We start from the raw sequence: 13205 nt of genomic DNA on the forward strand, positions 1-13205 counted from the left end.
AAGTTGAACTAAATCTCCATCTGTTTAGCTCAACAGAGGAGACCAGCCATGAGCCCTGACATCCCAAGATATTAAATCAGTGGCAGTAATGGGAAAAAGGCTGTGCTATCTATGAGCTACATGCCCCCTTTCGATACAATGTCAAGTTCACTTCTGATCCTGAGTAGCTCAAGTGCATGCAAGAGGTTTCATGGACTTCACTGCCTCTTTTATTCTAGAATGTTCTGACAATCTTAGGCACATATCACAGGATCCTTGTTTACCATAATATAGCCTCTTCTTACTCTTTCTTCACTCTTACCTTTTAAAAATAAACTTTGATGAGGATTTTATTAAAAGGAAGAACATAAAACACTTCCCTACCCATGAGTCAGTCTGCTTTAACTGTTCTCAATTTGATCAGGCTTTCTTTGGTTAAAACCAGACATGATTTTTTTTTAAAAAATCAATCTTTCCTTTAGAGTGGTGATTTTCAAAAGCATGGTCCTCATGCCAGAGATACCAGCATCACCTGGGAACGTTTTAAAATGCAAATTCCTAAGTAACACCACCGCAAACCTAGTAAATCAGATACTCTGGGCATGAGGTCCAGCAATTTGTGTTTTAATAAGCTTGGCAGGTGATTCTCATGCTCACTAAACTCCGAGAACCCGCCCTGGCCGGTTGGCTCAGCGGTAGAGCGTCGGCCTGGCGTGCGGGGAACCCGGGTTTGATTCCCGGCCAGGGCACACAGGAGAAGCGCCCATTTGCTTCCCCACGCCCCCTTCCTCTCTGTCTCTCTCTTCCCCTCCCGCAGCCAAGGCTCCATTGGAGCAAAGATGGCCCGGGCTCTGGGGATGGCTCCTTGGCCTCTGCCCCAGGCGCTAGAGTGGCTCTGGTCGCGGCAGAGCGACGCCCCAGAGGGGCAGAGCATCGCCCCCTGGTGGGCAGAGCATCGCCCCTGGTGGGCGTGCCGGGTGGATCCTGGTCGGGCGCATGCGGGAGTCTGTCTGACTGTCTCTCCCCGTTTCCAGCTTCAGAAAAATACAAAAACAAACAAACAAACAAAAACTCCGAGAACCCGCTGGTCTACAGCAATTCTTTTCAACTCTGGCTACACACTGTAATCTCTGGGCATTAAAATTTTTTATTCTCATTTCAGACCAGTTCAGTCACGTTAATCAGGGTATTTTTTAAAAGCACCCCCAGTGACTTTAATCTGCAAGCAGGACTGAGAAACTCTCAACGCTATATAGCACTGTTACCTGGGGTAAATGTATACACTCATTTTGATAATTCTAGGATGTACTTTTAATTTGGGGCTGCTATGAATTTATTTTAATGCATATTAGGAAAATATTATTAGCACTCATAAACTATTACTTTTTTCTGCTTAAAGTGATAATACACAATTTTCTTAAAATAAATAGATAAAAGTAAATGAGTGAATCAATTAAAAATGTATTAAGTAAAACTATAAGCACCTAGGATATGGCAAAGGAATCGTTTATCTTAAATACTAGCAATATGAAATATCTCCATATTAGGTACCAACAGAATTGTCCCAGTTGCTGGAGTGTGGAGAAGATGCTTCTATTCAAACATCTGTAATTATGTGATAGAACTATCCTATTAAAGTTAAATTCTTTCCACAATGTCTTTACATCTGCAATTAGTAATTACAGAAGAAAAGCTTCCCATAACCTCTAAACTCAGATTCTGATCGAATGTGAGCAGAGTAATTTGCATGTTGAGAACATCTATACAGGCCTTTGCCTTCATTGTGGGGAAGCAGAGGGGAAACATACTCACCTCTTCGTGCATTGGCTGGGGGTGCTTAGGTGAGCATCTCTCAGCCGGTAAATTCCAAAACAAAGCATATTATACGTTTTCAGAGCTTTGCAGAACAGATCACCATAACAACCACCATCCTAGGAGACAACAAAAAAACAGAGAGAAACATCATTTTTATTGGCTTGGAAATAGAAGTCCAAGGGGAAATGGGCCTTTTCAATGAAGTCTTGCTTCAGTGTCTCCTGAGCTGGAGAGTGTGTACCAAGGGGCTGTGGCTGAAAAAGTCAATGTGGTTAACAGCCTACACCCAAGAGTGGTGATTTTTTTGGAGTCGGATAATAGTGACTTTCCCCCTAGGTTCACTCTAGCTTTCCACCTGCAGCAATGAGAGCTCAGAGCGGATGGCACCTCTCCCTCACTTTAAGTGAGAGTGTGAAGCTTGAGGGTCTCAAATGCATGTTCAGCTGAGGAGAAGACACCAGCTCTGGAAAATGGCAATTCAGATTAGCCCCAGCTCGTCTGTAACCACTGTGGTCTGACCGTGTTGTCAAAACTGCTCAAGTGATAATTAAAATCACTACAAGAAGAAAAGACTCCACGAGGTACAATGGTGACAGACTCTTTCAGGTAAGGACTGTGAAAAGCACAATTTACAGACCTCCGAGATGGCAAGGGTGAAAGAGAAAATGTTTCCCCAGGAGCTGAAGGTCTGTAGGCAGAATAACGAATTCACTGTTCTAATCAGTTCACAGTCACCTTGCCAGGTCTGGGGGGCCTGATGTGTAATGGGAAAGCAAATTCATTCCCTTGGAAATGCTGGCCTCAGGCAGCCAGGTGGCTTCAGGTGGGCGTTATTACAGGTAGGGCACTGAAGAATGACTTCGCTGGGAATAAAGTGACTGTACCTGTCCTTGCTGTCGTTTGGATTTCCATATGGGCATCATATTAGAGAACACAAACAGAGCCAAATATTACCATTATTTAAAGTCTTGGTCCTTTTAAAATATATCAGTAAGTAAATGATAGTTAAAAGAACCATGAGCTATAGAAGTTGCCTTTCAAAAGAGCCCTAACGTAAGTCCCTGCAGATAACCAAACTAAACTATGGGGCAAGTTGGTATAAGGGCTTCAGAAGAAATGGAGAAAGTGACCCTTTCCTCGAGCTGATATGATTGTTTGTGCAATGAGTTTATCAGTTTCCAAGATTTGTGGCTCCAGCCCTTGAATGCATCCCTGGAGTAGGGCTGGGAATAAGGGTCAAGACTGTACACTTCTGCCAACGTGCTTGAACCAGGCTGGTGCATGGAACCCAAAGGGAGGCATTTGTCTCTCTGCAGCAGGAAGGGTGTGGGAGAGAGTGACTGCGTCCAGCATCAGAAATAAGGAGATCTGGCTCTGAAATTAGAAGCATTACAGGATCCACATGAGGTGCTATTTGTTTAGCCAGTGGTAGTGAAGCACATCATTACTGCAGCACATAATTTGAAAACCCTTAGTGCCTGGGCCCTATCCAGTTACAAAATCTCAGAAACCTGGGGACTGGGTATGGCCATCAGTGGTTTGTAAAAGCTCTTCATGGACAATTAATGTGAAATTGGGATTAAGTAGCCCTGAGCTATGCTAAAAAACTAGAGAAAGTGTTTCTGAACTTGACTGCATGTTGGAATCACCTGCTGTCTTCTATCTCTTGGTAAAAGACATCTAAGGGCAGTGAGCAAGCCATAGGCTTTGAAGCCAGGGTTCCTGGTGCAAATTCCTGAGAAGGCCAGTCTTCATGCTCTCTGAGCCTCCGTTTCCTTACAGTGTCTGATAATACAATCTATATCAAAGGGTTGCCATGAGGGCAAAATAAATGATTACATGTAATACAGTGGCTGATACACAGTAAACTGTAAACATTACCTCTTATAGTCATTTACTTTTGAAGGGAGAATAAACACACTTAGTTTGTCACTGTCTGGCACCCAGTTCATTTGGACCAAGCTATTACTGAGCAGCAGGCTCAGGTGAACCCTGAGTGGTACACTCACCCCCAAGTCTGCAAAGGGCCCATCCAGCAGTGCTAACTGGGCCACACGGCAGCGGTCCCTGTTGGCCAGGGTCTGGGGGGTGCTGTAGCCCCCGCGCAGAGCATTCTCCTCGGCAATCAGAGCCTCGAGCTCTGGCGTGGCTCCTCCGGTCACCAGGGTCCGTATCAGGGTAAGGATGTTGTCATTGAAGTACGTCTGGGAAGAGACAGAGAGAGAGAGAGAGAGGGAGATGGGGGAGACATCCCTTAAGCACACAGGAAGTCCTAAAGTCACGACAACAGACAGCCAAATTACAACTCTTCTTGATATGCCTGTTTAAAGTTCTGGCCTGTCTCTTCAAATAATTTTATGTGGGAAGTAAAAAGACAGCAGCCTCCAATTATTCCATTCTTTTCTCTCCTACTTGGTTCTGTCACAAGAGTCTGACTTTTAAAGACCAACTCAGAGGCTTTTTATTAAAGGGCTAAAGTCGACATAGTTGGTGTTTACCATAATTGGTGTTACTAGGGATGTACATACTGCTTCCATGTGTAGTAAGACGCAGCCTGCCCAGGCTGCTGACCCCAGCAGGACTGCCCCGGAGGCCCTGTCACCTATGTGCCTGGAAGCGGCCTCCCTGTAACAATGGTGAAACTGCTGTGTTGGAAGGACACACCAAGAGCATCATTAGGGCCACATACTCAATGACTTATCGCGTGCTTTGATACAGTCTAACCTAGAAGCCAATCAAATATGCCAGAGAATTTATGACAAGGCGCACGTCTTGGTGGGGGCACCTTGGGTTTTGTTTTTCACAGAACCTCGGTAGTCTGAGGCAAATGCAGCTTATTAGAGAAGCCTCCTCTATGTGTACATTTGTCTCACATCTGACATATAACAGGTCTGTCAAGAGTAAAACAATGGCAGTTTTAAAAAAATTAATAGGATGTCAAATAAAAGAGCTCAAAAAGACATTTGTCACCTAGTCTAATTCAAAAGAAATCTCAGTTAAGGGCTTGCATTCCATTCTCCCATGTAAGAGGAACTCAAACAGGCAAAACAAAAATCCAACCAAATCCCGCTTGTGGCTTTTGAGGAGCAGGTCAGGAGAAGACAGCTGGGTTTCTACCTCAGCAGTTCCTTAGACAGTTTACCTGGCTAAATGGAGTGGGGGACAAACCAGGAAAGGGTAAGGTGTTCTCCTGCTTGACCATTGCTAGTTCTGGGTCTCGGGGAAGTTGTCTTACCATTCTGGGCTTTGAATTTCTCATCCGTAAAATGAACACATCATTAAGTTCAAGTTTACATGCAAAGAATTCCATGAGGACTTTAGGGTTTTAATGAGAGGTAGTGGGGCTAAGTTCATTCTCCTCATCGAAATATTAGCAAAAATACCTAAGTAATACAAAACCCCAAGAGTAAAAGAAACAGAGAGTCATTTGGAACCAATCAGACCCTAAGGAGAATCCGTCCCCTACCAGAGCTCAGCTGTGCAGAGCGGAGGTGAGGAAAGGAACAAATGTTGCTGTCATGTATGTGTATGTGTGTACATAATGGCATATGTCTATCTATATCTAATATCTGACTGGATACATAGGTAGATGGATGACTGATTGACAGATAGATAGGTAGACAGATAAACAAATAGATAAATGTATATGTAGAGTGGTTAAGGAGGAGCATTATTAGACTGTAGATTTAATGCTGACCTCTCCACTCAGTAGCTGTTTGACCTCAGAAAGTTACTTTCATTTTTGTGTCTCAGCTTCATGCTCTGTAAAATGTAATTGCAGAGCGGTTATAAGGACCGTGGAACTGATACATATGAGGCAGTCAGGAAAGTGTGTCTAGGAAGCACTGATAAATACCTGATGCACTGATAGCAGAGACTTGGGGTCTTTGATGGACAGGAACAGTCAGCTCATTCCAAACCTTCCCTTTTAAAAAATCTTTTACATGCTTTTTTGAGGTTTTTGATATGTACTTCTCAGTCTGCCTCATTTCTAAGACCCCATTTAGACTCAAGAATGGCACAGCAAGGGTCCTGGGGGCTGCACCTGGGATGTGGTTGCAGCAGTGGGACACTCACCAGAGGCACGCTCTAGTTGAGGTTGACTGAGGGCACATACAAACATTTCCAGTTTTCTGAGGTAAATCCTCCTACCCACTATTAGATAGCCTATCCTTAGAAGCAGGAGACCCCTCTCAGCCCTGTAGCACATCGAGTGAATGCTGGGCACAGAACTTTGGCAAGAGCCTTTGCATTGTAATCACCCCTCTAGATCAAGACTGATGGGGGAATGCAATAGCACAGAGGGTGGAACTGGACTCCTAGGACCTCGTTCCCTGAAAACCAGACCTCTCCTTGCTCAAATGTACAGAGGGCGAAAACAGAGCCAATATGAGTATTTTTCAAAAGGGAACCACAGTGCTTAAAATGTAATGAAAAGTAATTTTTTTGAATTAAAGGAATTTAAAATATTTTTGTTTTGAAACCATAATAAATTTTTTAAAATATAGAGTATCTATAATAAGTCAAAGAATAGATGATGAGAAATACAACTTAACCAATTTTTTAGTAAGATATTGAAATTAAAACAGAAAGGTAAGAAATACTAAAAGAATCCAATATCTTTTCATGACAAACACACTCAACAAGCTAGGAATAGAAGGGTAATTCCTCAATCTGATAGAGGGCATGCATGAAAAACATAAGCTAACATAAATAAAATTTAATGTTGAAACATTGAATTTCCTGGATGCCTTCCCCCTAAGATCAGGAACAAGAGGAAGAAAGTGGCTCTCACCACTTCTATTTAAGGAGGTTCCAGCCAGGGCTAGGAAGAAATAAAAGGAATCCATATCAGAAAGAAAAAAGTAAAACTGTCTCTATTGTCTGAAAACATAATCTTGCACTATATAAATTCTAGTGTATCCACTAAAATACTACAATAGGTAATGAATGAGTTCAGCAACTTTGCAGGATATAGCATTAATATACAAAAATCATCTGTGCATATTTCTACTTTCAATGAACAAGACAAAAATTAAATTAAGAAACTAATCCCACTTAGAAAAGCATTACAAAGAATAAAATATTTAGTAATAAGTATTAACCAAAGCAGTGTAAGACTGGTACACAGAAAACTACAAAATACTGCTGCAAGAAATTAAAGGAGACCTAAATAAATGGAAAGACATCCCATGTTCATGAATCAGAGGACTTAATATAATTAAGATGGTAATACCCCTCAAAACAAGCTACATATTCAATGTAGTCTTTATCAAAATCTCAAAGACTACTTTTACAGAAATGGATAAGCTGATTCTAAAATTTCTATGAAATTATAAGCAACCACAAAGCCACGACAATCTTGAAAAACAAAAACAAAAACTTAGAAGCCTCACACTTTCTAATTTTAAAATACACTACAAAGTTACTTAATCAAGACAATGTGGTATTGACATAAAGACAGACATATAGATCATTGGAATAAGGTTGAGATCCCAGAAATAAACTCATAAACTTATGGTTAATTAATTTTGAACAGGGGTGTCATTCTGGAGAAAGAATACAGCCTCTTAAATAAATAGTGCTACAACAACTGGTACAAAAGAATAAAGTAGAACCGCTATCTCATACCATATGCAAATATTAACTCAAAATAAATCAAAGTCTTAATATAAGAGCTAAAACTATAAAATGCTTAAAAGAAAATACAGAAATAAATCTTTATCACCTTTGATTTGAAAATAGATTCTTTGCTAGGACATCTAAAACAAGCAAAAATAAAAAATATAAACTGAAATTCATCAAAATTAAAAGTATGCTGTGTATCAAAGGACACTCCAGAAAGCAAAAAGAAAACCTACAGAATGAGAGAAAATATTTGTACATCTCATATATTTGATAAAAGGGTCTGGTATCCAGAATATATTTTTAAAATCTTACAATTCCTCAACATTAAGCCTGATCAGGTAATAAAGCATCTGACTGGGATGCAAAGGACCCAGGTTTGAAACCCCGAGGTCACTGGCTTGAGCACGGGCTCACCAGATTGAGTATAGGATCATAGACATGACCCAATGGTCACTGGCCTAAGCCCAAGGTCACTGGCATGAGCAAGGGGTCACTCTCTCTGCAGTAGCCCCCGGTCAAGGCTCATATGAGAAAGCAATCAATGAACAACTAAGGTGCCACAATGAAGAATTGATGCTTCTCATCTCTCTCCCTTCCTGTCAGTCCCTAACTGTCCCTCTCTCTGTCTCTGTCACACACATACAAAAAAGACAAATTACCCCCCTTTGTTTAAATGGTCAAAATCACTTAAGTAAACTTTTCCCAAAAACAAAAAAAAGATACACGAATGGTCAACAAACAAATGAAAAGATGCTCAACATCACTAGTCATCAATAAAAAGCAAATCAAATACATGAGATACAATTCCACACCCACTAGAATGGCTAGAATAAAAAAAAAGCATAATAATAAGAGTTTGTGAGGATGTAGAGAAATTGGAATGCTAACTCACTGCTGGTGGGAATATAAATGATGCCACCATTTTGGAAAACATTGTGGAAGTTCCTCATAGAGTTAAACATAGAATTATCACATAATCCAATAATTTCATATATATGTCTATATAAAACTTGTACATGGATATTTATAGCAGAATTATTCATAACAGCCAAAATGTAAAAATTACCCAAACATCCATCAACTAGTGAAGGCATAAACAATGCATGTTACATCTATGCATGAATGTTATTTGGTCATAAAAAGGAATAAAGTACTGATACATGCTCCACCACAGATGAACCTTGAAAACATTATGCTAAGTGAAAGAAATCAGTCACAAAAGAATACATATTATGTGATTCCATTTATATGAAATGTCCAGAAGAGGCAAATATATAGTGGTAGGTAGTAGATTAATGGCTGCTTAAGGTTGGGCAGGGAGACCCGGGGTAATGCAGGATAACTAAAGGGTATGGGTTTCTTTATAAGACAAAGAAAATGTTCTAAAATTGAGTTTGGTGATGGTTGTACATGTCTGTGATTATGCTAAAGCCATTGAATTGTACATCTATATGGGTGAATTGTGTGATGTTAATTATATTTCAATAAAGATGTTAAAATATTTTAAGGTAACTTAACTAGTAATGGCCATAAATTTATCTGTTAAACAGTAATTAATAATACTGTATTATACACTGAACAATTTGTTAAATGAGTACATCTCATATTAAATGTTATTATAACAAGCTTTTTTTTTTTTAACAAGAGAAGGGGAGACAGAGAGACCGACTTCTGCATGTGCCCTGACTGGGATTCAACCAGCAACCCCCATCTTGGGCCGATGCTAGAGTCAACTGAGCTATCCTCAGTGCCTGACACCAATGCTTGGACTAACCGAGCCACTGGCTGTGGGAGGGGAAGAGTGAGAGAGCAGGGGCTGAGGGAGGGGAAAGAAGCAGATGGTCAAATCTCATGTGTGCCCTGACAGGGGATCAAACCCAGGATGTCTTTACATCAGCCTGATGCTCTATCCACTGAGCAAAGCAGCTAGGACCCTTATCACAATTAGAAGAAGAAGAAGAAGAAGGAGAAGGAGAAGGAGAAGGAGAAGGAGAAGGAGAAGGAGAAGGAGAAGGAGAAGGAGAAGGAGAAGGAGAAGGAGAAGGAGAAGAAATATAAAAATGAAACTAAAAAGTTCACTTATACAACATAGACAAGTATGTAGCGATTTTTTTCTTTTCTTTTTTTTTAAACAAGAATGTTGGTAGATTTTGAGAAGAGAAAACAGAGGTTATATTGATAAAGTTAAAATTGTAAACAAAATTCAAGCAGGTAAAAAGGCGCAAGCAAGCAAAGAAACAAATGTGTACAGAATGAATGAAGATGAGGAACAAAATGGTTCAGCACGTAAACGTGGCCAACACCTAGGGCTATAACATACTAGGTAAACATTGGAATGTAAATTATTAAATGAAGAAAAAATACCTCACCCAATGCTATAATTTTTTTTTAAATGCAAGATCAGGTTAGCCAGAAACTTCTCTAGAAAACTTAAGATCAATGTCAACTGAGTTTTAAAAGGACATATTTATTTTAAAAATTTTACACACAGATAAGTTGTTAAACATCTAAAGGCAATAGAATATTTTTGAATCTTCAGATGTTTAACAATGTACTCAGAAATAAAAACCAGCTTCCTGGTGAAAATATTGATGAAATATATTGAAACTTAAAATTTTTTTAAATTTTCATATCTTATTACAAAAGTGAATGCAAATGTCAAAAGTAATTCTTTTTTAAAAAGTGACATAAGTATCTATTAATAAAGAAATATAAATTATTTTTAAAGTAAAAGTAAGGTAGGATAGAGGAGAATGGACATGTCAATTCCCTGACCTTGCAGAGGGAGGAATCAAGAGTTGCTATATTTTCTAGAGAGTAACACTTAGAAAATATAGTTTCAATTATATCTATAGAATGTCTGGCAACCACTAATTAGAATGGCAACCATTAAACAGAATGGGTAGTTCACATATCACTAAAGAAAATAAGTACACAAAATATAGGTCATATCCCAAAGATGATGATAAAAAAACAATTAATTATAGAAGAATATATAAAGCATAATGCAAAACTATATCATAATATGTTCTATAACTAAACATAAATGAGCAAAATGACTTGACAATGTAGCAAAGATTATGAGACTTGTTCAAAAGCCAAAGTCAAAATCAAATTCTGTTATCTTCAGAGACAAACAGGAAAAGAAAAAACAAACAAACAAGCAAAAACTATATTTCAAAGAAAAATTTTTAAATACTACATTGAGTTAACTTTATATTGATAGTTAAAATTCATAATAAAGATTAACTTCCTTATGAATGAAATAATAAAATTGAAATATAGAAAGCAAAACTAATTAGCCTTTGCAGTTAAATAAATGTAGACTGGGTGTGACGTGTAATACCACTGTTTCTAGCTTTCAAATACCAAATAAACCAAAATGCCAAAAAATTAAGGATATAATAAGTGTAATTTAGTAGATTTGTGCTAAACTTTATCACATTTATCAATAGCTATCAAACAATAATTATGAAAAATATTTTCTGTAGCCCAAAGTATGAAATCTCAATACATATGATAAATTATAAGATGTACAGTCTACATCTTAAAAACTAATATAATAGTAAAAACAAAGTTTAATATACCAACACTTCCAAGTTCTTTTTAAAGTAGCCTAAATAACTATAGATCAAGATGGAAATCAAACTTAGAATAAAGGGTATCTAAAATTTGAAGACACTTTGAAAATGATATATAAAAATGTCATAGGCTTAGGCCAAAGCTACAAAGAAAAATTCACAGCTTTAAATGCTTTTTTAAGAAATCTGAAAGAATTACAATAAATAATGCTATGCATTAAATGAATTGTCTTTTATCATTCCTTTTCATCTAAAAAAAGCAAAAAGATGAAATAATTAAACATCAACTAGTGAAACAGCAAGAGCATATTTAGTGAACTGATAGCAGAAATAATTCTTTGAAAAATAAAGTAATCAAACCTATGACAAATATAACTGCAACAAAGAAAAAAATAACATCAGAAATAAGAGAATATAGCTGTGGCTGGTTGGCTAAATGGATAGAGCATCGGCCCAGTGTGTGGACGTCCCAGGTTCAATCCCCAGTCAGGGCACACATGAGAAGCAACCATTTGCTTCTCTTCCTTTCTCGCTCTTCTTCTTTCCCTCCCAGGTGCTGAGGACAGCTTGGTTGGTCTGAGCATATGCCCAGACAGGGATTACTGGGTGAATCCCAGTTGGGGCGCATGTGGGAATCTGTCTCACTATCTACCCTCCTCTCACTTGAAAGAAAGAAAGAAAAAAAGAAAGAAAGAAAGAAAGAAAGAAAGAAAGAAAGAAAGAAAGAAAGAAAGAAAGAAAGAGAGAGGGAGAGAGAGAGAGAGAGAGAGAGAGAGAGAGAGAAAGAAAGAAAGAAAGAAAGAAAGAAAGAAAGAAAGAAAGAAAGAAAGAAAGAGGAAGAGAGGAAGGAAGGAGGGAGGAGGGAGGAGGGAGGGAGGAGGGAGGGAGGGGGGAGGGAGAGAGGGAGGGAGGGGGGAGGGAGAGAGGGAGGGAGGGAGGGAGGGAGGGAGGAAAGAAGGAAGGAAGGAAGGAAGGAAGGAAGGAAGGAAGGAAGGAAGGAAGGAAGGAAGGAAGGAAGGAAGGAAGGAAGACTATAGTACCATATATGTTTAAGAATTAGCACTACTAATTCTTATTACACACTACATTCTGGAAGCTCTGTTTAATACCTCAGTCATTGGACATGAATAAGTATAGCTACCGCTTTTCAACAGAAAGCAAAGTAATAATAGTGTATATAGAGAGACAGAGAAGATCATTCAAAAAAAAAGAGAGAGAGAAAGAAATTTCATGTTCCTTAAAACATAAACTGGATATCACAATGTCATATTTTTACTACTGAAATTTTTAAGTTTGATACATGCTTAATTATACATTCAACTGAACTTTAAAAAAAAACTTGATATAAGTATGCTAAATGTCCTCTGGAAACAGTTTATGAAATTTTTCTGCTAGGTATTATGATAATTATTAAAGATTTTATAACTGAACATTATAGACAATATTAAAAATTAGAAGATCCTTCAATCAAGAGGAACTAATGAGAACCATAGCCTAGTATTTATAAGACCTTACTTAATGCAGGAGATGGCAAATTCAGCCCTTGGGACAAATCTGACTTGCTACCTTTAAATAAAGTTAATAACGTTGTATTGGGACCTAGTCATGCCCATTGGTTTATTAACAGGCTCCTTTGCTATAATGGCATAGTTGAGTAGTTTTAACAACTATGCCATGTATGGCTCTCAAAAGCCTGAAATATTCTCCATCGGAAGTTTTTTTAAAAAACATGTTTGGCCTGACCAAGCGGTGGTGCAGTGGATAGAGCATTGGACTGGGATGCGAAGGACCCAGGTTTGAGACCCCGAGATTGCCAGCTTGAGCGCAGGCTCATCTGGTTTGAGCAAAGCTCACCAGCTTGGACCCAAGGTCGCTGGCTCAAGCAAGGGTTTACTCGGTCTGCTGTAGCCCTCCGGTCAAGGCACATATGAGAAAGCAATCAATGAACAACTGAAGTGCCACAACAAAAAACTGATGATTAATGCTTCTCATCTCTCTCCGTTCCTGTCTGTCCATCCCTATCTATCCCTCTCTCTGACTCTCTATCTATGTAAAAAAAAAAACAAAAAAAAAAACCACGTTTGCCGATCTACTCCTCAATATGATAAGGAAAGTAACACAACCATGGGAAAGGCATATTCATTCAACACACAATTTGGGGGAAATTGGCTATTTAGAAAAAAATTTTCAACATTATAGTAA

General features: G+C 38.6%; 1 protein-coding gene across 14 annotated transcripts in view; it reads right to left on the minus strand.

Annotated features, from left to right (window-relative positions):
* KCNMA1 (potassium calcium-activated channel subfamily M alpha 1) overlaps nucleotides 1-13205 on the minus strand; it is an 815298-nt gene that overhangs the window by 10414 nt on the left and 791679 nt on the right. For all 14 annotated transcript variants that reach the window (XM_066244078.1, XM_066244079.1, XM_066244080.1 and 11 more), the window contains 2 exons: nucleotides 3804-3998; nucleotides 1792-1910 (listed from right to left, as the gene is read on the minus strand). In XM_066244078.1, coding sequence (XP_066100175.1) covers nucleotides 1792-1910; nucleotides 3804-3998 — 314 coding nt within the window. The remainder of the gene's footprint in view (nucleotides 1-1791; nucleotides 1911-3803; nucleotides 3999-13205) is intronic.

The sequence above is a fragment of the Saccopteryx bilineata genome, chromosome 9 (assembly GCF_036850765.1).
Source record: "Saccopteryx bilineata isolate mSacBil1 chromosome 9, mSacBil1_pri_phased_curated, whole genome shotgun sequence".
NCBI lineage: Eukaryota > Metazoa > Chordata > Mammalia > Chiroptera > Emballonuridae > Saccopteryx > Saccopteryx bilineata.